The sequence below is a fragment of the Gymnodraco acuticeps genome, unplaced genomic scaffold (assembly GCF_902827175.1).
Source record: "Gymnodraco acuticeps unplaced genomic scaffold, fGymAcu1.1, whole genome shotgun sequence".
NCBI classification, from domain to species: Eukaryota; Metazoa; Chordata; class Actinopteri; order Perciformes; family Bathydraconidae; genus Gymnodraco; species Gymnodraco acuticeps.
In genome coordinates, this window is record NW_022990764.1 from 1,102,736 (window position 1) to 1,127,220 (window position 24,485).

The 24,485-nt window shown below is 41.4% G+C and overlaps 1 protein-coding gene across 4 annotated transcripts in view; it reads left to right on the top strand.

Moving 5' to 3' along the window:
• The window catches only part of fmnl2a (formin-like 2a), a 51,236-nt gene that overhangs the window by 19,969 nt on the left and 6,782 nt on the right, over positions 1 to 24,485 (top strand). For 2 of the 4 annotated variants that reach the window (XM_034232433.1, XM_034232434.1), the window contains exons 4-19: positions 6,139 to 6,215; positions 8,902 to 8,985; positions 10,051 to 10,206; positions 16,337 to 16,445; positions 16,645 to 16,721; positions 17,567 to 17,660; positions 18,923 to 18,997; positions 19,868 to 19,978; positions 20,289 to 20,438; positions 21,002 to 21,103; positions 21,247 to 21,559; positions 21,659 to 21,850; positions 22,508 to 22,528; positions 23,450 to 23,574; positions 23,672 to 23,874; positions 24,186 to 24,420. In XM_034232433.1, coding sequence (XP_034088324.1) covers positions 6,139 to 6,215; positions 8,902 to 8,985; positions 10,051 to 10,206; positions 16,337 to 16,445; positions 16,645 to 16,721; positions 17,567 to 17,660; positions 18,923 to 18,997; positions 19,868 to 19,978; positions 20,289 to 20,438; positions 21,002 to 21,103; positions 21,247 to 21,559; positions 21,659 to 21,850; positions 22,508 to 22,528; positions 23,450 to 23,574; positions 23,672 to 23,874; positions 24,186 to 24,420 — 2,124 coding nt within the window. The remainder of the gene's footprint in view (positions 1 to 6,138; positions 6,216 to 8,901; positions 8,986 to 10,050; positions 10,207 to 16,336; positions 16,446 to 16,644; positions 16,722 to 17,566; positions 17,661 to 18,922; positions 18,998 to 19,867; positions 19,979 to 20,288; positions 20,439 to 21,001; positions 21,104 to 21,246; positions 21,560 to 21,658; positions 21,851 to 22,507; positions 22,529 to 23,449; positions 23,575 to 23,671; positions 23,875 to 24,185; positions 24,421 to 24,485) is intronic. The other 2 variants (XM_034232436.1, XM_034232435.1) reach the window with 1 other exon arrangement.

Genomic DNA, 24,485 nt, shown 5'->3' on the forward strand with positions numbered 1-24,485 from the left:
GTAAACAATCAAAATAGTTTGCGGTGTGCTAAAAGTAGTGGCTGATATTTTAAAACAGCCAATACATAAATAACCCGTTATATTGGAATGCTGGAAACATGAGGGAGACTGCTAGCATTGCTCTATCTGAAGGTAATTAAATCTTGTACCTAGGCACATAAAGTTACTTATTGTTATCTCCATACAAATAATGGATTGTAAAAACATCTGATTTGATTGGCTCTAGAGCGGGGGTGCCCAACCAGTCGATCGCGATCGACCGGCCGATCGCGCGGAGATTCCCAGTCGATCGCGAGATGTGTCTAAAAATAGAACAACAATATTCTGTTTTATCGTTAATGTCCTAAAACATAATCTTCCTGTGCCAGAATAATGCACTTGTACTCATCAAAGCTTTGTGATTGGCCGGCGTGACCCCATGTGTCGGGGCGTGGCTGGTGGGCCAGTGGGCAGTGCACTAGTTCGCTAACGTTGTCCGTGTCAACAGGAGTGACAGTCCACACACACAAGACCGCAATTATGGCAGAAGCAAAAATATATAATTTTCACTCCGAGTGGGAGGATGATTATTTTTGTATCTATTCCAATTCAAAGTACATCTGTCTCATCTGCAATGCGAGCGTGGCTTTATCGAAGAAGGGTAATTTAGGAGCGGCATTTCAAAACAGTGCACAAACGCTACGAGACGGAATTCCCTCCTAATTCTGCCCTACGCTCCCAAAAGGGGAGGGGCCTGAGAGGACAGCTAAATGCACAGAAGTCCATTTACACCAGGCTCAACAACAAGAGCAAGGCTGCTACCAGAGCATCTTATCGTGTCAGTCACGTTCTTGCGAAACACATGAAGTCTTTCAAAGACGGCGAAGTTGTGAAAGAAGCATTCCTGGCTGCCGATGCGTAATGAAAATAACAGTAGCATTCCAACAGGTTTTTGATATGATATAAACTCAAGTTAGATACCGTTATTAATCAGCTGTAAGTTTTAGTTTGTTTGAACTTTCATTATAATTATTGTACAAACTGGTATAAGAATGCAAACTTAAATTGATTATAGTCTATTATCAATTCAGGTTAAGAAACTAGTGTTGCTTGCATCCTATTTTAAAGGCATTTATTTTTATACTCTACTAAAATGCAACAAAAAAAGGGTTTGATTCTATTAATTTTGTCTTTTTTATTGCACGTTGGCAGCAGATTCCTGTGTAGCTTCAGATCTGAGTTGTCTTATTAGTAAGCCTAATTTATACTTTTGTAGCAACACTATTTTTATATAATGGCAAAGAAAGGGTTCAGTCTTTTCTTTTTTTCCTGTGTCATATGTGGCAGCACTGTTCAATGTTTCTTGAAAACATTACCCACTGTAGTATGTGACGTGTGAATAAACTCTGTATCAACAACACTGTTGTGTAACTTCAGTTAAATACTTGTATGTGTGTAGATTAGAAAGAGGTAAGATAAAGGATCTGCAGTATTTTATGAAGTATTAATTGTACAAAGGTCAGTTTAATACAAGTAGAAGTGTGTATTTACCTGGTAGTAGGCTGTCAGTAATGGCTACGCCTCTCTATTTGGACTGGTAGATCTCGGCAGACTGGCAACTTTAAAAGTAGCTCTCGGTTCAAAAAAGGTTGGGCACCCCTGCTCTAGAGGTTCTGGTAATGTTTATTTTGTGCCTACACTAAGCTAAACTTACTTTCTCCTGAGTGTAGTTTCATATTTGGATACAGAAACAGTGTTATCCATCTTCTCAAATAACTTTGCGAAGAAACAAATAGGTGTGTTTACCCTCCTTGAATGAGGTGGTGCCCATGTTCACACTCAACTCAAAGTCATAGCTGAAGGACCTCAGACAGACTAGACAACATTAAATGTTTGTTAGTCCACTAGAGCTTAATTAAGTGACATTTATTCCCTCTACTTTTTTATGAACTCATCTGTGGCTGCATGGCTAATTGGTTGTTGGGACTTTATTCCACCACTCAAAGTTTGAGAGACATGCCAAAGCTTATTTTAGTTTATTTATCATCTTGTTAAGTCTCAAAGACTGAGACACATGTGATTTTGGAAAATCATCCTGCCTCGAAACGCTGCCTCTGCCTATACCTCGCCTTGATCAAAGGCTTGAAGTAGACAAGGAAACAGAAGTTGCATGAAAGTAAAGTGCAAAGGAGAGGGAGTGAAATAGGAAGGCTGAATAATGGGAGAGAGGGGGTGATAGACAGAAAATGAGAGACAGACAAAAAAGAAGCACAAGGGAGCACGGAGAAAAATAAAGAGTTATGGGCTTCTTTCTAAATTCCTGCTCCATCCCCCTTTTCTTCAAACCCAAAACAATTGCCACTTTGTGCCGCAGTGAGAGAGCTGGAGGTCATTGCCTCTGCTTTCCATAGGCAGGCTCCGATGCATTCCTCTGGGCAGCTCCCAGCCAATAGGCAGCCAAGGAGGAAGAACTCCAGTCCAACTCGTCCCCAAGAATGTATCAGCCATTGATTTGTTTCCAGGATGACCCCTCCTGAGCTCACACTCACCAACATCCCTGTCTCTCACTTTCTCCTTTCCCTGCTCCCTCCCTGTCTCCTCCTCTTCTTCTCTTCCCCCCTCCTGCCGTCCTCACCCTCTTCCCCCACAGTCGGCTCCTCTCTCTTCCTGCTCTCTGTGTTGCAGCTGGTAGTACTTAAAGTGTGGAGTGTAGGGCGTTTGGTGGAAGAAGAAGAAGAAGGGGGGTGTCTGTGAGAGCCTGCGCAGTACCCCTAAATGTGCTCTGCTCTCCACACAAACACACAAAGGGCTCCTCCCTAATAAAAACACTCTGTTTCTCATCTCCTCGTGTGCCAAACACACACCGCCCAAGCCCAGAGACACAGACCAAAGAGAGACTCATGCTATGGGAACAGCTCTCTTCTCTGTGGATGTTAATAATAGGTTAACACAGGGCTGAGCTGTTTCCTCCCTGATACAAACGCATCATGGAAAGTGACCCTCCAACCCTGAGTGGATCTCTTCTCTTCTCTACTATTCTCTTTTATTCTATTCTACTTTCTTCTCACATTTTAGCTAGAATAAAAGCAGAAAACCTATTAACCAAGTAAAAAGAATATATATATATATATATATATATATATATATATATATATATATATATAAATAAAATGTAGAAAGTTTGAGAGGAAGGTCATAATTAGAGCTGCTCTTTGCAATTGTCCTTCTGACGAGTATTCCTAAACAGTTTCGATTAATTGGTTTGTCTTAAAAATTAAAGTGACATCCTCAAATGTATTGTTTTGTCCGAGCAACAGTCCGAAACAAAAACAGAGAAAAGCAACATTCCTCACATTTGAGACATTTTAACTAAGGACATTTTTGCATTGGTGCTTAATTACCAACTTATTTACTAAATATGTTACCTTTGCTATTGGACTTTTTGTGTCCTGGGGCTCTATAATGTAAGCTCAGAAAAAAAGAAATCGCTAAAAATGTTTTATATAAAATAATTATTCTCTTTAAAGAATAAGACATTTTAAGAATATAATTTTTTGTTTGATTGGCATGGGAAAAGAAGTTGTGATACAACAGATACACACCCTCTCATCAGGGATTTTCCACTTCTGTGTGATCACCGTCATTCCCTTGCTGCTGCCGTTGTGTAACTGAAGGGCCTTTTGTTTGGTCCTGCAGATAACCTCCTATCAGAGGCTGAAATCAAAGAGGAGCCGACTAATGTTCTCTGTTCAGTTTGTTTCACGGGCAGCTCATACCTTAATGCACGTTGCTCCAGAGATGTTCACAAGTCTTTTTTTGCAAGTCCAAGTCAAGTCTCAAGTCTTTGGTCACGAGTCCAAGTCAAGTCTCAAGTCTTTGTGGGGTGAGACTTGATCAAGTCTCAAGTCTTTGGTCACGAGTCCAAGTCAAGTCTCAAGTCTCTAAAAAATAAAAGTCTCATGTCTCTTCTGGTTGTAATAAGCCTTCTATTGTCTGCTGCTATCCAGTCTGTTAAGAATACTGCACAGCTATATCTAAGAAATTCAAAGCATTTACTGTATTATTATCACTCCTATATCTATTAGCATACAGTATCAGTACTGATTAGTTGTTTGTTATATGATCACTTTAAACAGGCTATTGCAATGCAATATGAGGAAAAACATCACAGTTTAGCTAAATGCAAACAACTTATAAGCAAAACACTTGAGAATCAGAAATCAGTATCACAAATACTTTATTAATCCCCCGCAGGGAAACTGTGTTAAAAGTACTTAAAAGTAAACATTTGTTCTGTGCCATTTGCAACTAAAAAACTATTGCTGCAATATTATCTGAAATATACTGAACTGGTGATATTAAAACATGACCTGTTCCAAAAGAGATATCTACCATTAACACCATTTACCAGCCAGATGCTGGTAAATCATGCAAGTGGCTGGTAGGCCTACTGTATGTTGCACGCACCAGCCAAAAATAACAATGCCAATCTATTGAGTGGCTGGTAAAATTTCAACATTCACTAGGCTAGCCATTTGGCCAGTGGACAAAAATGTTCAAATTTGACCTCTGCAACCGTATTGTTTAATTACACTGGGTCTCTAATTACATATTTTAAGTCTACTATAAATAAACATATTCCTCTATCCTCTCACTCAAACCCAGTGTAATGGTAACCTGATAAACCTGTAACATTAACGTTACGTGGTCAACAATAAACCTGTAACCTGCCTATAAACCGACAGATGTATTTATGTATGTAACTATGTATTTTTCTACGTTTAACGTTAGCCAGTAGATGGTGGCAGCGGAACGTAATGATTAACGTTACCGACCTTTTTTATGTCATGTCAAGAGTTGGATGTCAACGCCACTCAACGCAAACAAGTGTGACAAGCAAACATTCACTCATCTTTTCAAATATTCAGTTACAAAGCTAGTAGCAAGCTAAGTTAACATTACATAGCTGATGCTGAGCTAAACATGTTTGCTAACCGTCCATATGCGTTAATGTGACTGACCTCTCCGAGTGAGTTTTCAAGTGCCTGATGACATTCGACGTTGTTGCACCAGCATCCTCGATTTTAATATTGCAGACTTTGCAGTGTGCGCTCCTTTTGTTGGTGCCGCCGGCGTTTTGTTCGAAGTTTTTATAGTTGAACCTAATTACAAGCGGTACAGCTGCAGGTGTGCCGCCGGTCGCCATGGTGTTACCATGATGTTAATGTTAATGTTAAAGGTGGGGTAGGTAAGTTTGAGAAACCGGCTCGAGATACACTTTTTGTTATATTCCATGGAATGCTCTTAACATCTCGATAGCCGGCCCGGCTAAAATAACTGGATGGCCTACCTGCCTGTCAGCCTCCATCGCACAAACTTATCTCGTGCCCTCATTGGTCATGTGCGCGTTCATGTGTGTTGGAGGAGGGGCTCTGTGAGGAAGTGGCAGATTTTCTCCGGTTGTGTATTTTCAAATTCTAGCGATCTCGAGCCGGTTTCTCAAACTTACCTACCCCACCTTTAATACGCCAAAAATAGAAAACACAATGATTGTTCACGAGTCCCAAAACACGAGTCCAAGTCGAGTCCGAAGTCTTTTGAGCAGGAGTCCAAGTCAAGTCTGAAGTCTCTGTGTGTGCGACTTAAGTGCGACTCGAGTCCCCATCTCTGCGTTGCTCACACAGTAACACACTCCTAAACGGTAGCCACAGTAACAGGACAGAATGTGTGTGTGTTTGTGTTGCTGCTGGGTGTGCTGCTCGAGCTTGAGCGGTAACCAATTAGGTTACTTGATTTTATCACGGTGGTACTAGTAGGGATTACAGCTACATAAAGAACAAATGTGAGCAAACAAGATAATATATATTCACAGTTTCCAATGAGTCAGCTTGCCTCCTCTGATAGCCGGTTGGATTGTTACTGGCAAGTTCGAGGCCCACTTAAACATCGAAAGAAAACCCCAACCCCAATCCCAACTTTATCAGTTGCCTGCTTTCACGTGTGTATGTCACAGTGGTTGCGTCCATGCCTCTCTGTCTGGCCTTTCTATAAAAAAAAGTTTTCCACGCCAAAACATCCTTACCCCGCTACTTGATGATTTACAGTACTAGTGGTACAATGACTTATTAACCCGCCCCCCCCCCCTTTTTCCTTCCTCAGAAATTCAGACGGCGAGTTCAGGAGTCCACCCAAGTCTTGAGAGAACTGGAAATTTCGTTACGGACCAATCACATAGGGTGAGTCACTGCAGGATTGTGTGTAAAGCTTGTGTAGTATTGAATGTCCCAGACCTGGTTATATTAGATTGAGGGGGAAAAAGTCTGACATTCCAGACACCCGGAGACGCAGACTTTGACACTAACCACCAGCACCACCACCACCACCATCCCCCATTCATTTCAGTGCGCATGCCCAATATTACACAGAGAGCCATGGGGTGATTGAGAAAAGATGAATTGATTGATTGTTAAGGGTAAACGTCACGTGAGCAGCCTCTACAAATGAAAACACGATTCTCTTGATGCACAGCTTGAAGCACAAGTGTTTCAGTCTGCCGTCCTTAAGGTGTTTTATTTCAGATGTAACAAGATATCATGGTTTCCCAACAGATAAAAACACAGCAGCATTGTGTGTAATTCCAGGTATTCAAGAATAACAAGCCTCAGCCTGCTGCTGCTGATATTGATTCAGCGTTGTAGTCATCGTAAAGGAAAGATCAATATCTCTATGAGCGTCACACAATGTCCCAGTGTTTGGTCTGGCAATAGATCATAGGGCCTATCTCTGTGATTAGAGACCCTGATAGGTAACGACTCTGATAGATTACTCTGAATCATTAATTAGACCTAATGCATTCTGGGATCTGGAGGACTCTGGGACATCATTTATCAAGGCAACTCTTAAAGAAATGCAGATTAAGCATAGGGATGAGAGAATAATGTTTGGTTGCATTTTTTCACAAAGTAGAAAACTGTGTTTACGGGTTATTCATAAATGAAGCCTCAGGATGGTTTTGATAGCATTGATGACCAGGGCTAGCAGCTAGGAGGAGGCTGAAGGTGGGAGACATGGAGACCCTTTGTAGGACAGGAAGAGGCTGCCACGAGAGCTGGCCACAGACTGTTGTGACAGCCAAAGATATGGTGGTTACACAACCAGACCTCAAATAAATGTAATCTAAACTACATCTCTTAATCCCTCTGTTTTTCTATTTTCCTCCCTCCCACACACACATATTATTAGACTCCAATTCATGTATTTCTCTGACTCTCACACAAATCATCAAATTGTTCTGACAACACCGTCTCTCACACACTGTTTACACATCGATCAGATTCAGCTCTTCAGACCAAAATAAACTCAAACCACAGCCAGAGACGATGTCCGTCTGGCAAATCAGTCGGCGCATTGTTTACATGGATTCATTCCTTTTAGAGACCTTATGTTGGCAAACTAGATCACATAAATAATCTAGATTAGACAAAGTGCTACCACAATGGCAATGACAGGGAGTGAGATTGAGATAGGAGGGCTTGGCAAGGAGCAAGATGTCACCCACTCAGACAGTGAATAACGTCTGCTTCTTTTCAGAGGTTAAACAGAGAAATATATCTATCATGTAGGCAATGTATAAAGGGTAGATTGTCCCTGTACGAGCACTGCTGAATATACCCCCAGCTCCTCACATGTTGCTCAGTGGTCAACAACATTTGGTGAATGGGAGGATTGTTAGTTAGTGTCCTGTGGTAATGATTACCATGTGTCCCGACAAGCCCTTTTTAAAGGCCCCACCAGGCACCGCTTTACTGGACGCTCTCATTAGAGTTACTCACTCCCATATAGTTACACCACAGGGGAGCTAATAAAGAAACAGCTATTGGATTTTTAAAGCAGTTTAACCTTACATCTTCATCTGATCAATACCACTCAAGCCCACCCGCTTGTCATTATGTTTATGTCTTCTAAATGTCTCTAATCACTGAGCAATCAGGCCTATCGAAGCCATCAGGGCTCCAGTAAATAGCACCCTCATAGGATGCGATTAATTAAAGATGTTCTGTGATTCCACTCGCTCTGCTTATAAATATGGAGAGAGAACAGCACATGCCAAAGGTAGCGGGAGCTTTGCCTTAGAAAGGCCCATTTCAGTGTCTGTAAAGAGAGGTGAGAATGGGCTTTTGATCATTCTGATGGCATGTGCAACAGTTGCAAACTATGTGTGAGGTTAGAGAAACAGCAACAGAGTAAACTCAATAATGAGATTCTGTATGTGTTCGGATGCCTGGGCTTTTCCATGCTGGATATGTTTGCTGCTTTGAGCCGGGAAGCTTTGAAGTCGGTCAAACGGGTCATTACAATTCCTCTTGTCAAAGGGAGGGAGACATGCAGGGAGAGAGAGGGAGAATAATCTGAAAACATCTGTATACCAATGTCAGGTATGGTTAAAGCCGGCATAGAATATTATAACACATTATGCTAAACAAAAAGGCACTTAAAAAATATCTCAACGTTATTGTAACAGCAGTACTTTTGCTGTATTATTTATTTTGGTGCATTTTGTCTTTTTTGAAATGCTGAATGAGAGGCATGTCAATTACTAGACATGTTAAATATTCACATGAGCACGCATGCTAATAAAAACATGCCTGGGTTTCTTGGCAGGTAACATACAAGTAAAAAGAATATAACATTCTTTAAATGTTCTGTTTTTAAAAACATGTGTTGTTTTTTTCCAGACTCAGAGAATGAGTTTTTAAGCTAAGATTAACCCAACAGCAATGAGCTTTTGAAATCCATTCAACTGCAAAGCCCCCAATATTAAACAATTCTGGTTCTGGTTGTTTTGAAGGTGTGCCCTTTCTAAAATGTATTTTAGTAAGACTTTGTGTGCTGATAAACTTTTGTGTTTCTCTTTCTCTTCAGGTGGGTGAGGGAATTCCTAAATGAGGATAACAAAGGCCTGGACGTGCTGGTGGAGTATCTTTCTTTTGCACAGTATGCTGTCACGTAAGTCACTACCAGCGCTTTTTTTCCAACTAACTATAGTCTATATGCAGAACTCACAAGTGGCACAATGCTGCTATTCTGCACAGCCGCTGATGCATCTCCACCACCACTAATGCTGCTGCTTCTGCTGCCTGCTTGTCAGAAACACTGAGTCACTCGAGGCCGATTGCTGACACATTGGCACGTTGTATTGTACCAACCATAGGCTTCTATTCATGGGTTAATGGTGTGATTATTAGTCAGTCACAAGGTCCCTGTTCAGGGCCAAAGAACCAGGCAGTTAAATTGTTAATTCAGCCTCCCTAATTCACCATATGTTATTATGGTCTGTCCACATTATGAATGGTTAGCCGTAAAAGTGTGTTTACCCTCAGTACCACCACTGCAGTATAAAGGTCATGGAAACGACCAGTCTAAAAAGTGAAATGGATCGTAGCAGGTATGCTGTAACTACCAGCTCTTTCCAATGTTTCTGCCAAGTACAACAAAACCTGAGACACTCAGCCTAACTATTATTTCTAAACCAAAAACTTGAAATGTTAGCGTTAGCACTGGAGTCGAGAACATTTCACCTCTCCTGGCACACATTAGCGCTAGACCAATATGTGAGATACATTATATGGGACCAATAGGTAATTTGTCTAGCAGATGTCTCTATTTATATATACATTTATATTTAATTATGTTAGCTGCTCGTGACAGAAGTGTGGTTAGTTGAGCTTAGCTAGTTGTTTGTCTTAGCTAGGCTAGTTAGCTACTGTAGCTAAAAGGTACTTTTATGAATGCCAGGCAATAATACAGTGATGTTATTCAATAAATATTTCTGGTAACTTTGTTGAATGTTTTACAGTTACTGTTACGTTTCATATAAAGTTTGTTTTAAGGTGTAAAATCAGACCTTATAGACATTTACTAAAAACAACACACAATTATTGATATATTACCAATGTTTTTATTGTTTTCAAAAAACCATATTGTAATGGCTTCAATAAAGCTTGAACTATTGGCAAGTGAATGCATACTGTGTAGTTTCTTATTATATGTGTTGTTTACTTGGTGCAACAGGTTTGATGGAGACTGTGATGAGAACAACCCAGATGCTCCTATGGACAAGTCAAAGCCCTGGAGCCGCTCTATAGAAGACCTGCATGGAGGAGGCACCCTGCCGTCGTCTCTCAGTGGGAATGGCATCACACGAGCTGGGCGACATTCCACGATACGGTAAATAAGCACACACATTGATGGTTAAGAAGATTTACCAATGCCCATGTGTGTTTGTGTGATTTCTGTGTTTGTAGTTTACTGTACCAAGTGTTTATCTGGAGCATCCAGTCACACCATATGATGCCTCAGCAGCCCTTTTATGTAGTCATGAGGTCTGTAAGACTTTAAATGGCTTAAGACACATTTCTGCAGCATAAGGCAAACTCTATTTGTCTAGGTTTTTAGGATTGTCAAACACAGGCTGGTTTTGCACATGATGATGACACACATGACAGCAGGTGTTTATGTGACAGACTGAAACATCTGTTCAAGGACCAAGTCTGTTTTGTTTTTTATGAACACCAAAAAAACATATTAACTCCAAATCCCGAGCAGAAGATTTCACAGAAGTTAATTTTTAAGTTGATGCTAATGTATGCTCTGAAGAATAAATCCCATTAATTTGTGCATTATTTCACTAATCCTCCATGTCATGCCTTTGATGTTTCAGTACAGCACCCACTATGACTTCTGTGACCTCTAATCCTTTAGTTTGAAGAGGTTAACTTGAACACACTGTACACAGAGCACCATTGATCCAATGAGGCACATGCCTCTTTAGTATTATCCTTGCATGGTGTTATCTATGTTCGTTATTCTCGCGTCCAGGAGAGAAGCTTTAAAAAGGAGACGGTTCAAATGTATACTTTAATTAATAAAAAGCGCGGTAATGTTACAAGCAGAAGATGGTTCAGTGCAGTGGCGGTTCTAGACCAATTTGACTGGGGGGGCCACTGGGGGGCCAGTTATTTTCTGAGGGGGGCACAATAAATGTAGGACGAAAAAGAGAACTAGACAGTATGAAGTAATTGCGCATAAGAAAACAATGCAATACAGTTATTGGTATTTGTTTCAGTACACTTATTTATTTCAGATAGATCTTATAGTTATTACTCTTAGCTTCAGCTTAAGTTATAGTGCAATGTTTGCACTAACACCATATTTATATAAAAATAAAGGCAATGAACAGTTACATCTCTACTTTACATAAGGGTGTCTGCACAATCTCACATTACAGCAACAAAATCCTGCGATTTTTGGCAAACCGAGTACCAGAAAATATACATTAAAAAAAAACAAAAAAACTTTTCATTGTTAGGGGGGCCACAGGTCAGTGTTAGGGGGGCACTTGCCCCCCCTAGAACCGCCCCTGGTTCAGTGAGGAGCGAAAGGCTGCAGCTTCCTCTCGCAGTGGCGGCCGTGAAGAAGAGACCTCACAAGCCTTCGGTTGCGGTCGGATAGTTTAAAAATCAGCTCCTAAGTTCTAACCCTATCTCCTATTCCTTGACCTCTGAGTGAAACGTCACGGGGTTAAGGGATAGTGGATAGGAGAATTCAAAAGGACTTAGGAGAAGAGACTGGGGTACTTTAGAGAATCCGAATGCACTTTCACTATCCGACGTGTTTATGATGCGCCAGCAGACGTCATTTTGTGCGTCTGCTGCTGTGGGGAAACTATGGAAACTAATGTTTTCTATACAGTGGACTACAACATGGATGTTTAATAAGAACGACAGACTCATCAAGAGACTCTGCACCGTGCTCTGATGCTGTTGCTTTGCTTTATGAACGTGGACAACAGAGAAACATATTCTTCATGACCAAAGTTGGAATTGAAATAAAAAAGGAAAGTGAAACTTATGCTCGTCACCCTCTCCTTCCGGTCCACATTAATACAAATGATCCCAATACGTATGATTGTATGAACTATGAAAATATCTTAAAATCAATACAAATGTATTTATTATAAACGTTAGTCCTTAACACCTATCACTGTGTAAATCACCATTCAAACATCTTTTAAAAGTTGAACAAACCCCACACAGCTCAGTGAAATGTTGACTTTATTTGATCATTTCAGTAAAAACTAACGTTCATATTTCTCTTTTTGATTATAATACTGATGAACGTTCAAAACAAAGCACTTTGGCAACTTACCACATACGTTTTAAAATGCTTAATAAGCACCGTAACTTTCATGATATAATTTCTCCGTCATAATCGTTTGTTTCCGTGAACGGCCGACTGGTGTTGTGTGACGCAAATGCTGCGGCTGCAAGGCATTGTGGGGCAGCATTTTCTCCTCTCCTTTCGGTTAGGGAGGTCCAGTGGTTCCTAAGCTAAAGGAGGTTATAAAGGAAGTTTGAAACCTCCTTTCCTATCATTCCAGAGAATTCGAACGGCACTTATCATGGCTGCCACTGAGGGACTTCCGGGTCATTTCACTCCGTTAGGAAGGTTCCTAAGCTAAATGGACTATTCGACTTCAGCCTTCGGGCCCTTCTCACTTCTCTTATTTTTCATTTCCTCGCTCCTCGGTCTCGGTCTCACCGGAGGATGATTTGTCTGCGCCATCTTGAGTAGCGTCCCAATGGCCTTATTTTTGCCGAAGGAGCGAGGAGCGATAATGGAGGAGCTATAACCGAGGAACCACGAGACCATCCTTCGATGACATCCTCAGACACTCGCCCCGCACCCTTACTGTGTATCGCTCACTGATTGGACGAGGCAGTGCATGCACTGATCTGATGCTTCTTGACATGAGAGCAGTTTCCCAGCGGAGTGAAGAAAATACATGAACCTCACGGGAGTCACTCCTCAGTTTATACCGTGTTTTGTTTCAATTAATGTATCATTTAGTTATAAATATGTGATATATCTGAACAACAAAGTGGGCAAAAATCATTTTATTCATTTTTTGGAAACATTTTCATGATCGCTTTTTTCGTTTTACATTTTCATTTATTGTCATTTCCATTCAGTGAGTCATTAAGTGCTATTTAAAATGTTAATTTGCTACATATCCAAACAAAGTGTGCAATCCAATGAATGTTAATCTAACTGGGTTTTGATAGATAATATATCTCTTTTTCTTCTCTCAATTATTTTATTTCTATTGTGCACTCTAATCAATATTAATCCAACTAATGTTCGTTTATACATTTTAAGAATAGCGTTTACATTTTTTGAGAATGAGTTCATATTTAATTTAATTTATTTGGGTCTACAACAGATGATACAAATGTTTGTGTCAGTAAATGTGTACTAACAGAGGCGGGGGTGTGTGTGGAAATAACGGGGACAGAGCTGCTGTCAGACGATCAGCTGTGCAGCGTCATCACAAACGGACGTCGCTTCACGTGACGCTCCGAGGAAAGGACGTCCCATTGCTCTTAAAACTAATTTCCATGCTTCTCGTGGTTTCCTTGCGTCCCTCCATGCTTCCCTGGTGGGAGGGACTAGTCGCAGGGAAACGACGCAAGGAATCCATTTTAACCGAAGTGAGAAGGGCCCTTCGTATTTCCCGCTTGCTGGCTGTTCGCTCCTCCTCTCTGGGGGCTGTGGTGACGTAGGGGGACTTCCCCCCTCGTTCTTCTGTGTCCGATATTGCGTTGAACCGAGGATTTCGACATTTTACATTCATTGCTTACTTCCACATGCCTTTTCTCCTCCTTATCTCTTTCATAACTTTATATGTAATACATGTTAACGGCGTCAATAGCCACTTTAATGATACTAATGGACGGTAGTCCCGGATGTCGTCATGAAGGATTTTCAGAATAAAAGCTTGGTATTGAGAACTTCCGGTTTTTTTCAGAATAAAATAGCATTTAAACTGACGGTATGTTTAAGGTACATTATGCCATAAAACATTGATTTTAATTTCTAACAATGGTAATCAAAATTTATTTTCCATTGCCTATTGTCTCAAAAGTACTTTAAGTAACACATGTGAAATAAGTAAATGTGGCATTCAGGTATTTTTGTTCTCCTTTGCTCTCCTGTGTTACAGTGTTTTTGATCTATTTAGAGTTTGCAATCAGTCGTAGATAGTCTTAGATATGAAAGCCGCACCTATTACACTATTTAAGCTATCATGACACATTTTAATCCGCAATGATTTCCAGACAGTGATGGCTTGTTTAATCATCATCAGGACATATTTATTCTTTAACTCATTGTTTTTTTAATTGTTACACCTATATTATCAATATTGGCCCATATCAGATTATCACCCACACATTTGCTTCCTCCGGATGTACCCTTGTATCATCAGCATCTACAGTGTGTGTAACAGTGTCTTCAGTGAGGCTGACTGTCTCTTCTGCTCTGTCCTGGTGTTCCTCTATAGTCATCTGCTCCTCTGTCTGCCAGTCATCAACAGCAGGCAGGTCTCTCACCTTGCTGGCTCACAGTTCTCTGCAGCTTTACCCTGCTTCCCTGCTCCCTCCCAAGACACACACACACACAAAATTCCCCTGCCTCATTGTACTTTATACCTCCCTGCTAGTGCTGCCCAGTTTATTTGTCCCGCTGTCTGTGTCGGGGATGTGAATTATTTGTACCGCCAGCCTCCCCTCCCGTGCTCAAGACTGAATTCTCCTCTCCTCGGAGCAAATGGGTTTTTCTTCCCTCATTGTTCTTGCCTGTGTGCTGCTTGTGTGGCTCCCTAAATGCCATTCTGTGCAGAAGCTAGCCTAGTTTCAACAAAAGCCCTGTAAAAGTGAAGGCTTTTACTAGGTTTAGGTAGCCTCTAATCATGTTCTGTATTTTGGATTTCTGCTAATAGTTTTTGAAGCATTTGCTCTTGTGGTTTATAAATTCTTTAATATCCATAATACAGAATATTTGTCCCTTATTGTGCTTATCTCGCTTTAGCTTAGCTTTAGAATAATGTAAGATCTAATGGGTGTCAAATTAATACTTGTATATGTCTTCTTCAAACTGCCATCTTGAAGGACACCAAGCACACTGAGCTGTCCAAAGTGCTCTGAAATACGACGGTATGGAATGTGCTGGAAATACATAGCTGTGTTAGACCTGTATCTTATATTTATACATGTAGTATTCGGTGTTGTCCTGTGGTGTTATTTGTTGTGCACAAGCTGTTTTGGGAATTTACATTAAATATTCACATTCAGGGAAGGATTCTCTGATTGAAGAGAATAAAGCTGTCCTCTCAGCTCTCCTCTTCCTTCAGTTTTCAACTCCTTTCCTGCTTGGAGTCATATTCAAGTTGCAGTGTTTGATATAAAAGTTTAGTTGAGCAATTTCAGTCAAGTCAAAGCAGGTCAAGGTGTAACATATTGCATTATCATTTATCATCACTTTGAGATTAAGAAATATTGTTACTCATTTCCTCAAAATTGTGCCACGCCTCCGTTTGGATGTGTTCCGGGAGAACACCTTTTTAGGATTGTTGCCACATCCTGCTTGACATGACAAGTAGAATGCTTATTATTTAAATGACATACAAACTAACAAAGTAAACATTAGACAACATTTTTAAGACATGGTGAACTGAAACATTTTGTACATCAACAAACATTCATGATTCAAAAATAGTTCTACATCTGTCTTTGAACTGCTGACACACACACACACACACACACACACACACACACACACACACACACACACACACACACACACACACACACACACACACACACACACACACACACACACACACACACACACACACACACACACACAGCAAAGTCAGGCCTTTAGGCATGGGCCCGTGTCTATCAGTAGCCTGAAGACACATTTCCCCCCAGAACTCAGGGCGGTAATTGAACCTCGTGACAAAAGTCTGAAAATAAACCGTTTAGCTCTGACTGGCTCTGCATATCATTCAGTAATACTGCTGCTCCAGCATTCTTTTTCTTATTGTGAGAGTTGCACCAGGAGAAAAAAAAGCCTTGTTTTTGTCCACACAAAGCAGCACAGTCAGTGTGTTGCATGCAAATGACTTGCTTCTATTGTGTTAGCTATAAGTGATATCTTTGTTAAGGACATACACTTAAAACAATTGAAAGGGGGCATCTTGTTGCCCCTGGCGAAGGCTGTAGATTATATGGTCTTTGTGTGTGTTAATGTAACGTGGTGTGGCAGTTTAACAGCCTCCCTATGTGAAGTAGGTGGTGTGTGATGGAGACTCATTCACAAATAGCATCTGTTTTCTTATTTATCCGGGCCTCGTGCACTCTTGTTTGTGTTCAGAAACTCAAAGGTTGTCCCTTTTTTCTTTTGGTAAAAAATGTTCCTCTCATCACTAAATGTCTTTTCTATCTTTTGTATATAGCTCCAACACACTGCCGAGCCGGAGAACTCTGAAAAACTCCAGATTGGTCTGCAAGAAAGATGATGTCCACGTCTGCATCATGTGCCTTCGTGCTATCATGAATTACCAGGTCAGTCCTGTGCACACAGACTGCATGTCCCTCTGGACCAAAGCACACTTATCTAACTGCAGTCAAATTCAATTTGTCCCACTGCTAATGCTCTACATTTCATTTATTATGCAGGGGGATGCACCTCATGCTCTTCCTCTCTGTTAATTAGCTTATTTGTATCTGTCTCTCTCTGTCTTGTTTGCTCTTCATCTCCTAGTATGGCTTCAACATGGTCATGTCCCACCCACATGCTGTGAATGAAATTGCACTAAGTCTCAACAACAAAAACCCAAGGTAAGTTAAACTGAAAATCACAATTTCCATTATTATTTACGTGTTTGGATTTGTTTACGTTGCTCTTTTCCTGTCAAGAAAGACACAGGAAATATCTCACTCAAAGGAATTGTATAGCATTTAGAGCTCAACAAATCCAGATATAATAACAACAGACCCCAACCCATAATGGAACATTCAGAGTCCAAACATTAGTCTCAGTGCACCTGAACAGAGTGAGAGTTTCTTTGTAGCTCTCGGGCACATTCATCCCGACAGACGGGTCAGGGCACCTCTGGCACACTCCACCACACGGGCAGCTGCTCACAGAGACAGCAAACTGTGTGTGTGTGTGTGTGTGTGTGTGCACTTTGTGCCCAGAGGCTCAAGGATTTCCTCAAAAGTGGATGTGAAACCGCTCGCATCACCTGCCACATATCATATCATCCAGGCAGATAAATCCTGCATGAATAGACTGGAGACACACACACACACACACACACACACACACACACACACACACACACACACATATTTTTTTTAAACTTGCCTTTTAATGTAGTGGATAAGATACAAAAATATGGACTTCTTTTATTTTGTTTCTCTCAAGTTTGACACTACAGAGTTATTTTTTCCAAGTTACTAAGAGTTAGTTCATGTGGCTAATTAATATAGGATATATATACACAAAATAATAGACATTGTAATTATCACCCATATATATCCAAACTACAACTTCAGCATTGGCAGGATCTTAAATCACACTGTTTTCTGCGTTGTTTGCTCTGTGTTAAAGTACAGGTTGCCGCAGTGCTGGCTGTCATTTACTAACCATCCTCGTCTTTATTTATCTCCCTGTTTTGCAGAACTAAAGCTCTAGTCTTGGAGCTCCTGGCGGCAGTTTGTCTCGTGAGAGGAGGCCATGAAATTATTCTCTCTGCGTTCGACAACTTTAAGGAGGTACGAGCTGCACGGAGAGGGAAAGTGGGGTCTAAGGAGACAGATATGTCATTACATTCTACTGTGCATTTCAAACGGTGACTCAGCCCTGGAGGAATGCTTTGCCGGCAGATGTGAGAGCAGCAGATTCCTCAGGATAGCATCATATAATCAATGAGCTCTTTGTCAACAGATTACATACTCTACTTTAGCTGAATAGCACAGCAGGACACACTTAGCTACCAGAGAAAAAAATTAAAGTGTGTTAACTAGATTTAGCAGACACATCAAAGCTCAAAATAGCAGAAATACGCAAAAGACAGCGTTGGCTGACCCATGTCTGTCTGGATAAGGTATTCTGGCTGCTGGAGGAAAGAGTGTGAAGGGCGTTGGAGCTAACAGCCAAACTTTATAGCATAGGACCCGCAAAAAATTGTCCGACTGCAGTTAATGCAATATTTACAGCCCTGAATGAAATATTGAGTGTTGATCTCAGTGGGAATGGCATTAGAAGGAGAAGAAAGCTAAGGGAGAACGCAGCTCTACTAATGAGATTAAACTTTGTGTCATGATAGTGTAGGCTGCTGGAAGCATTTGAGAACTCGTTCACATTTCCGTATCTTTCTGTAGTGAATTGAGGGCACATTATGGTGGTCCATTTTAAAAAAAGCCCTCTGTACTGACTTGATATCTTGTGAATGAAGAAGGGGCTGAGACTCAAACATTGTTCCGAGGTTTTTGGATATGCACCCTCCTCTTCCTCCCTCCCTTCATTCTCAATTATTCATCATGCTCCATCTCCCTCATTGCCCTCCAGATGAACGGTCTGATCTGCAGAGCATCTCTCCTTTTTTTATTTTTAATCTCCCAAATTCCAGTTCCGATAAGCATGGGAAAATTACGACAGTACATGTGATACAAGTTTTCCCATAATTCCCAATATTGAATACAGGTGCACTCCAGCAGCAGGTCATACATATCTGAGGTCATGGAGAGCTGTGATGTATTAAGCAGTATTTTATTTTCATCTTCACCAAATAATGATAACCTCTGGTTTTCTGACTGGGATTGGTGATATTAAAGGGACCATGACATAACAGTTCTCGTTAATATTGATGGAAAAGCATTCATCTAGTGTCACTGTGTGTGTGTATCACAAAAGTTAAAGCACAAATGAAAAATGTTTTTGTCTCAGGCAGTGATTGGTGCATAAATGCCTTCTGGTTGCTCTCTACACCTAAACTGCAATAAATAGAATAAGTGAGATGTGTTTTGTTTTGCAGGTGTGTATAGAGACACAGCGGTTTGAGAGGCTGATGGAGTATTTCAAAAACGAGGACAACAACATCGACTTCATGGTATGAAATATAGACATTTTAAACACAACTGAACAATAACCCAACAAAGAGTGCAGCTTTGCTTCCAGTTTGAAGATACACACTCGGCTATCAGTCTTTGTAAGAGCCCTCTAATTTAAGTCATCACTGCACAAACCGCAGATATGTGGCGCATCAAACTGGAGTGACCATAAGCTCTGCCAAGTCTGTCATTTCCAGGCAGAAGAGTGCTAATTGCTCTGGCAGATAAGATTAAAAGACGCTGTGAAGAAAGTGCCAACTTGGACCGTATGTTACTCAATGTGTGTGTCCATCTAAGTGTCTTAATTGATATGAGGCAAACACTGCATGTGCGCGTGAGTGAAATCCAACAGATGCCGTGTGTGAAGGACTTCATCTCACAAGTCCACTCACAGTCCCTTGATAGGCCGTCGTCTGACAGCAGCAGTAAAGCAAACAGAGTCTGTCAAAGCTGCCATGTCACACAGCGACAACAGAGCTTCTTTCCGATAGCTCATTAAGCCATGTCAGGGTGAGAAGAAGTGTGTGTGCATCATACACTGTGGGAAGAAGAGCCTCCTGGATCTGTTTACGCAGCTTCCCATGAGGCAGGCAATGGAGTTGAACTGGCTCTTTTTGTTAATTAGTTTTTTCAGATCCTCTTTATCTGCCAGATAAGCTTCTCTACCCGCAAAGCAGCTATAATAATAATAAAGCTTTATACACACAATGTCAGTGGAAGCCATATTTAAAGGCCTTAGATGTGATAATAAGCATTACATCATTTCACAGAGGCTGAGTGTCATTAACACACACATTATATGCATGATTTAAAAAAAAACCTGTTCTGCAGTTCACTAGTTCACTCTTTCTTCTGTTGTTATTCCACAGGTGGCCTGTATGCAGTTCATCAACATAGTTGTGCACTCAGTGGAGGACATGAACTTCAGAGTTCACCTACAGTTCGACTTCACCAAGCTGTGTCTGGACGACTACTTAGACGTGAGTTGAGACGTAATGCTGTCGGACACATTCACAGACAGACCAAACACTCCCGCTCTTGATATTCAGCTCAGCCCAGACAGAGCAGAGGTTGTCATTACACAGAGAAGCAGTTAATGTGTTTTCCATTACCTCAGAAGAAATATCTGTCAGTTCTTTAAATCCTCGTCTCAGATGAGATCAATGCTAGCTTCGGGGTTTGAGATGTCGGCTTAGTGCGGTGAACTGAAGAAGCAAATGTCTCCCACCTCTCACTCCCTAACTCTCTGAATGTTATCATATCTTTACTTTTGTGTGCATTTTTCTCCAGAAACTAAAGCATACAGAGAGTGACAAGCTGCAGGTTCAGATCCAGGCCTACTTGGACAACGTGTTTGACGTGGGAGCCCTTCTGGAGGATGCAGAGACCAAAAACGCAGCGCTGGAGCGTGTGGAGGAGCTGGAGGAGAACATGTCACATGTGAGAGCCCCCCACTGTTTGATTTAGATTCCAGGATGTCAGCCTGGGATTTACTATGATCTCATGCTTTCCCTTAACTGCCAGACACTTTAAAAAGACAGAGTGCTCACTTTATAAGGACACTTAGAATTCCTTAAAATCTGTAGTGTATGTTAACATATTGAGTTAGATGCTGCTACCATGTTGGTAATTACAATATATTTAATTTTGAGCATTCTAATTTATCCAGAATATTTTATATTGTGTATTCTTTGTGATATTTTAGTTTTCTGCTGTTGATATGTATATATTTGCTGTTTATGTTCATTTATAGTTAATTATGTTTATTCTTTATTTCAACTTTTAAGTATTTTAATGCCTGAACACATTGCTGCTATAACAATATCATTTCCTAATTTGGGATGAATATAGGATCGATCTATCTCAATAACTACTCACTTTATAAGGACACATACTTTATGTAACATTTAGAACTTTGAAGTCTTCAAAATGTGGTGTCTATGTTAACATATTTAGTTGGAAGCTGCTACCGCAACAACTTAATTTCCTGGCTATCATTTTAGATGACAGAGAAGCTGCTGGACACGGAGAATGAGGCCATGTCAAAGATCGTGGAGCTGGAGAAGCAGCTGATGCAAAGGAACAAGGACCTTGAATCGATCAGGGTCAGTCTCAAACTCACATGTATCTTTTAGGTTTCCATTAGACACTCACTATTACACACAATAAACACTAAACACAAATCACGAGTTAGAAAATACTTCCTTAACTAATCTTAACTCACTGTGTCCGTCCATCTCACACACAGGAAGTGTACAAAGACGCCAGCTCTCAGGTGCACTCGCTGCGGCTGGTGCTGAAGGAGAAGGACGAGGCCATCCAGCGGCAGAGTAACCTGGAGAGGAAGATCCACGAGCTGGAGAGACAAGGCACCATCAAGATCCACAAGAAGGGAGACGGAGACATCTCCATCCTGCCCTCCCCCCCCTTGGGGTCAGAGGGCCTGCCGGGTGCTGTGATGGGAGGGAACGGTGCTGCCTACGGTCCCAATCATATGGGGGTCGTATCACCGGGTCCACCTCCACCTCCTCCAGCCCCCCCACTGCCACTGAACGGCACATGTGGGTTTAAAATGAGTTTAATAGCATTTAAGCTGAAATAATATACACAGTTTGCATGTCTGTTGAAAAGTGTTATTGAGCTTCTTTCTTCTCTCTTAGTGTCAAACGGACCGTCAGCCATCCCTGCAGCAGCAGCTCCTCCCCCACCTCCTCCCCCGCCTCCCCCTCCGCCTCCTCCACCAGGCCCGCTCTCACAGTTCTCAGCACCACCACCTCCTCCGCCTCCTCCTGGAGCCCCCCCACTGCCCGGCTGTGGGACGCCCACTGTCATCATGAACTCTGGGTTAGCAGGTAAGGTCGTCTCATACACGTTTGAGTCAGGTGTGTGTCTCTGTGTGAGTTGTGTGTTTTATTTGCTATTTTCAGTTATATTAGACTCATTTCCCAACTGCTTTCCCCCGTTGCTCATTTTAAAAGGTTGAAACACTTTAAAGGCTGGAGGTGCTGCTGGGAGGCTTTAGTGATGTCCAGGCTTTAATAAGCCTTTTGCAACTGATTACCTTTTGTTCAACAAAGTTAGTCTTTATATGTATTTGTATGTTTAATAAATAGCAGACAAGTACAATCCCATCAGCCCATCAGAGTTGAGACAGTTGACAGTTTTTGTGTCTGAAACTTAACCTACTAAATGAACGTTGCATATCAAATGTACTAAAAGGCATGCTACTGCTTAGATTATTGATCAATAAAAGGTCAGACCCCCATGTGACTCATTGAGACTTCTCTCTACTGCATGTAGATGTGGGTGCATTTTCCGAGGTGTGCATGCGTAAGCAAAACTTACTGAGATCCAAAACAGTGATGTCAGTCAAATAAAACACTTTTAAGTTTGATTTTAAACAAATACATCCTTTACTGTGTGTTTGAGATGAGCATGTGTACTTTCTCACTAACTCTGCCAATTTCTTAACGATTTATCTTTGGATTGTTTCTTTTTCTGCCAACCAGAGGGACCCATCAAACTTTCCTGTAGGTTCTGCTTGTCGTGTTCGGTGTTTTGTTCTGTTCCCTTCCTTTATCACAAGTTTTTGAAAATGGTATTTTCAGTCTTTGTATCTCAGTAGAAAACAAACAAAAGTCCCATTTGTGTAATTCATGTCCCTTTTTTTTCACGTTTCTCAAACACATTATCTCTTTTTCTAACATGAGCTTGGCAGCATTTCAGAACCACATATTACAAAAATCTGTGCACTTTGACTTCATGAATTATTACGTCATGCAGCTGTTTTCCTCTGCGTTGAGACTTCCTGTGAACAATTCTGATGATTTCAAACAATGAAAATACCATATTTCAAAATCCTGCATGATTCACACCGTGCTGTAGTTTTGTTAAAGTGTATGTGTTTGTTTGTATGAATGGAGTATCGCCACATCTCACAGTGTTGTTTGCATGCTGAAACAGAGTGACCTGCTGTGGCACGCTGATGATAGAGAGTACCAGAGTTGGAATGCTGTTTACCTTCTCGTGGCGGCCTTATCTCTGTCCCTGCTGACACCTCGTCTCTGTGGCTAAGCAGGGCGCCACCTCGCTGTGCAGCTCCAGTGAATCAGCCCAGGTGGTCACAAATAGCCATAATCTGTGCGATAAATAGTGCAGGAAATCCTCAGCATATCCATTTACTGCACAGGGTGTTCCCTTTAGACGTATTCTTCTACCAACAGGCTGCTGCACTCTGCTGACCAAGTGACCTCATTTTGTTTCAATTAAGGAAGCGTTCTTTCACAATAAAATCAAAATAGATCAACTTGTAGTAGGGTTGTGTCCTTTCCGAATTGAAACGGTCATCTCACCAATCACTGTCCACCCCTTCACCTGCACGTGTGTGAATGTGAGTGTGTGTACTCTCAGTGTTTAAGGACGCTGTGTTAACTCTTCTGTTTCCTGTGCAGCGGTTAAGATCAAGAAACCCATCAAGACAAAGTTCCGTATGCCCGTCTTTAACTGGGTCGCCCTGAAACCAAACCAGATCAACGGGACGGTCTTCAATGAGATCGATGACGAGAGGATACTCGAGGTATGAGTCTGCCCTCGGCTAGCAGCCATTTTAGTCCACATCTGACCCCATTTTATGATAACAGAACATTAACAGAGTCTTTATGCACGTCTTTTAGGACCTGAACGTGGACGAGTTTGAGGAGATGTTTAAGACGAAAGCCCAGGGCCCGGCTATCGACCTCACCTCCAGCAAACAGAAGGTCATCCAGAAGGGGCCCAACAAGATCACGCTGCTGGACTCCAACAGAGCCAAGAACCTGGCCATCACACTGAGGAAAGTGGGCAAGAGTCCCGAGGAGATCTCCAAGGCCATTCAGATGTAAGCCCCTTCAAAATAAAAGACCCAGATCCTTCTAGTGTTCTTCCATGCTTATTTTTCTCTTCCATGTACTTTTCTAAAACAAGATATTGTAAATGATTGTAAAGATTGTAATAATTGTTGTTTTTAATTATAAATTCAGTTCTGGATGAACCTTTTTTACCTGAAATGTTGTGAAAATATAATTATTTACTTTTTACAAGTTTCTCACTTTCTTATTTGATTGTGACTTTATTTTCCTATCATCAATCATTTTTATTTTTATCCAACACCACATGGCATTAAATGGTCTTTTTCTGCCCTTCTCTCAGCTTTGACCTGCGCACTCTGCCGGTGGACTACGTTGAGTGTCTGATGCGCTTCCAGCCGACAGAGCATGAGGTGAAAGTCATGCGGCAGTTTGAGAAGGAGCGCAAACCGCTGGAGAGCCTGACGGGCGAGGACCGCTTCATGATGCAGTTCAGCAAGATCGAGAGGCTCATGAATAAGATGACCATCATGGCGTTCATCGGGAACTTCAGTGAGAGCATTCAGATGCTCACGCCGGTGAGAACTGGGATCTCTAACCCTTTTATATCTATACAAAAAGTGGCGCATTATTTTGGGATGAC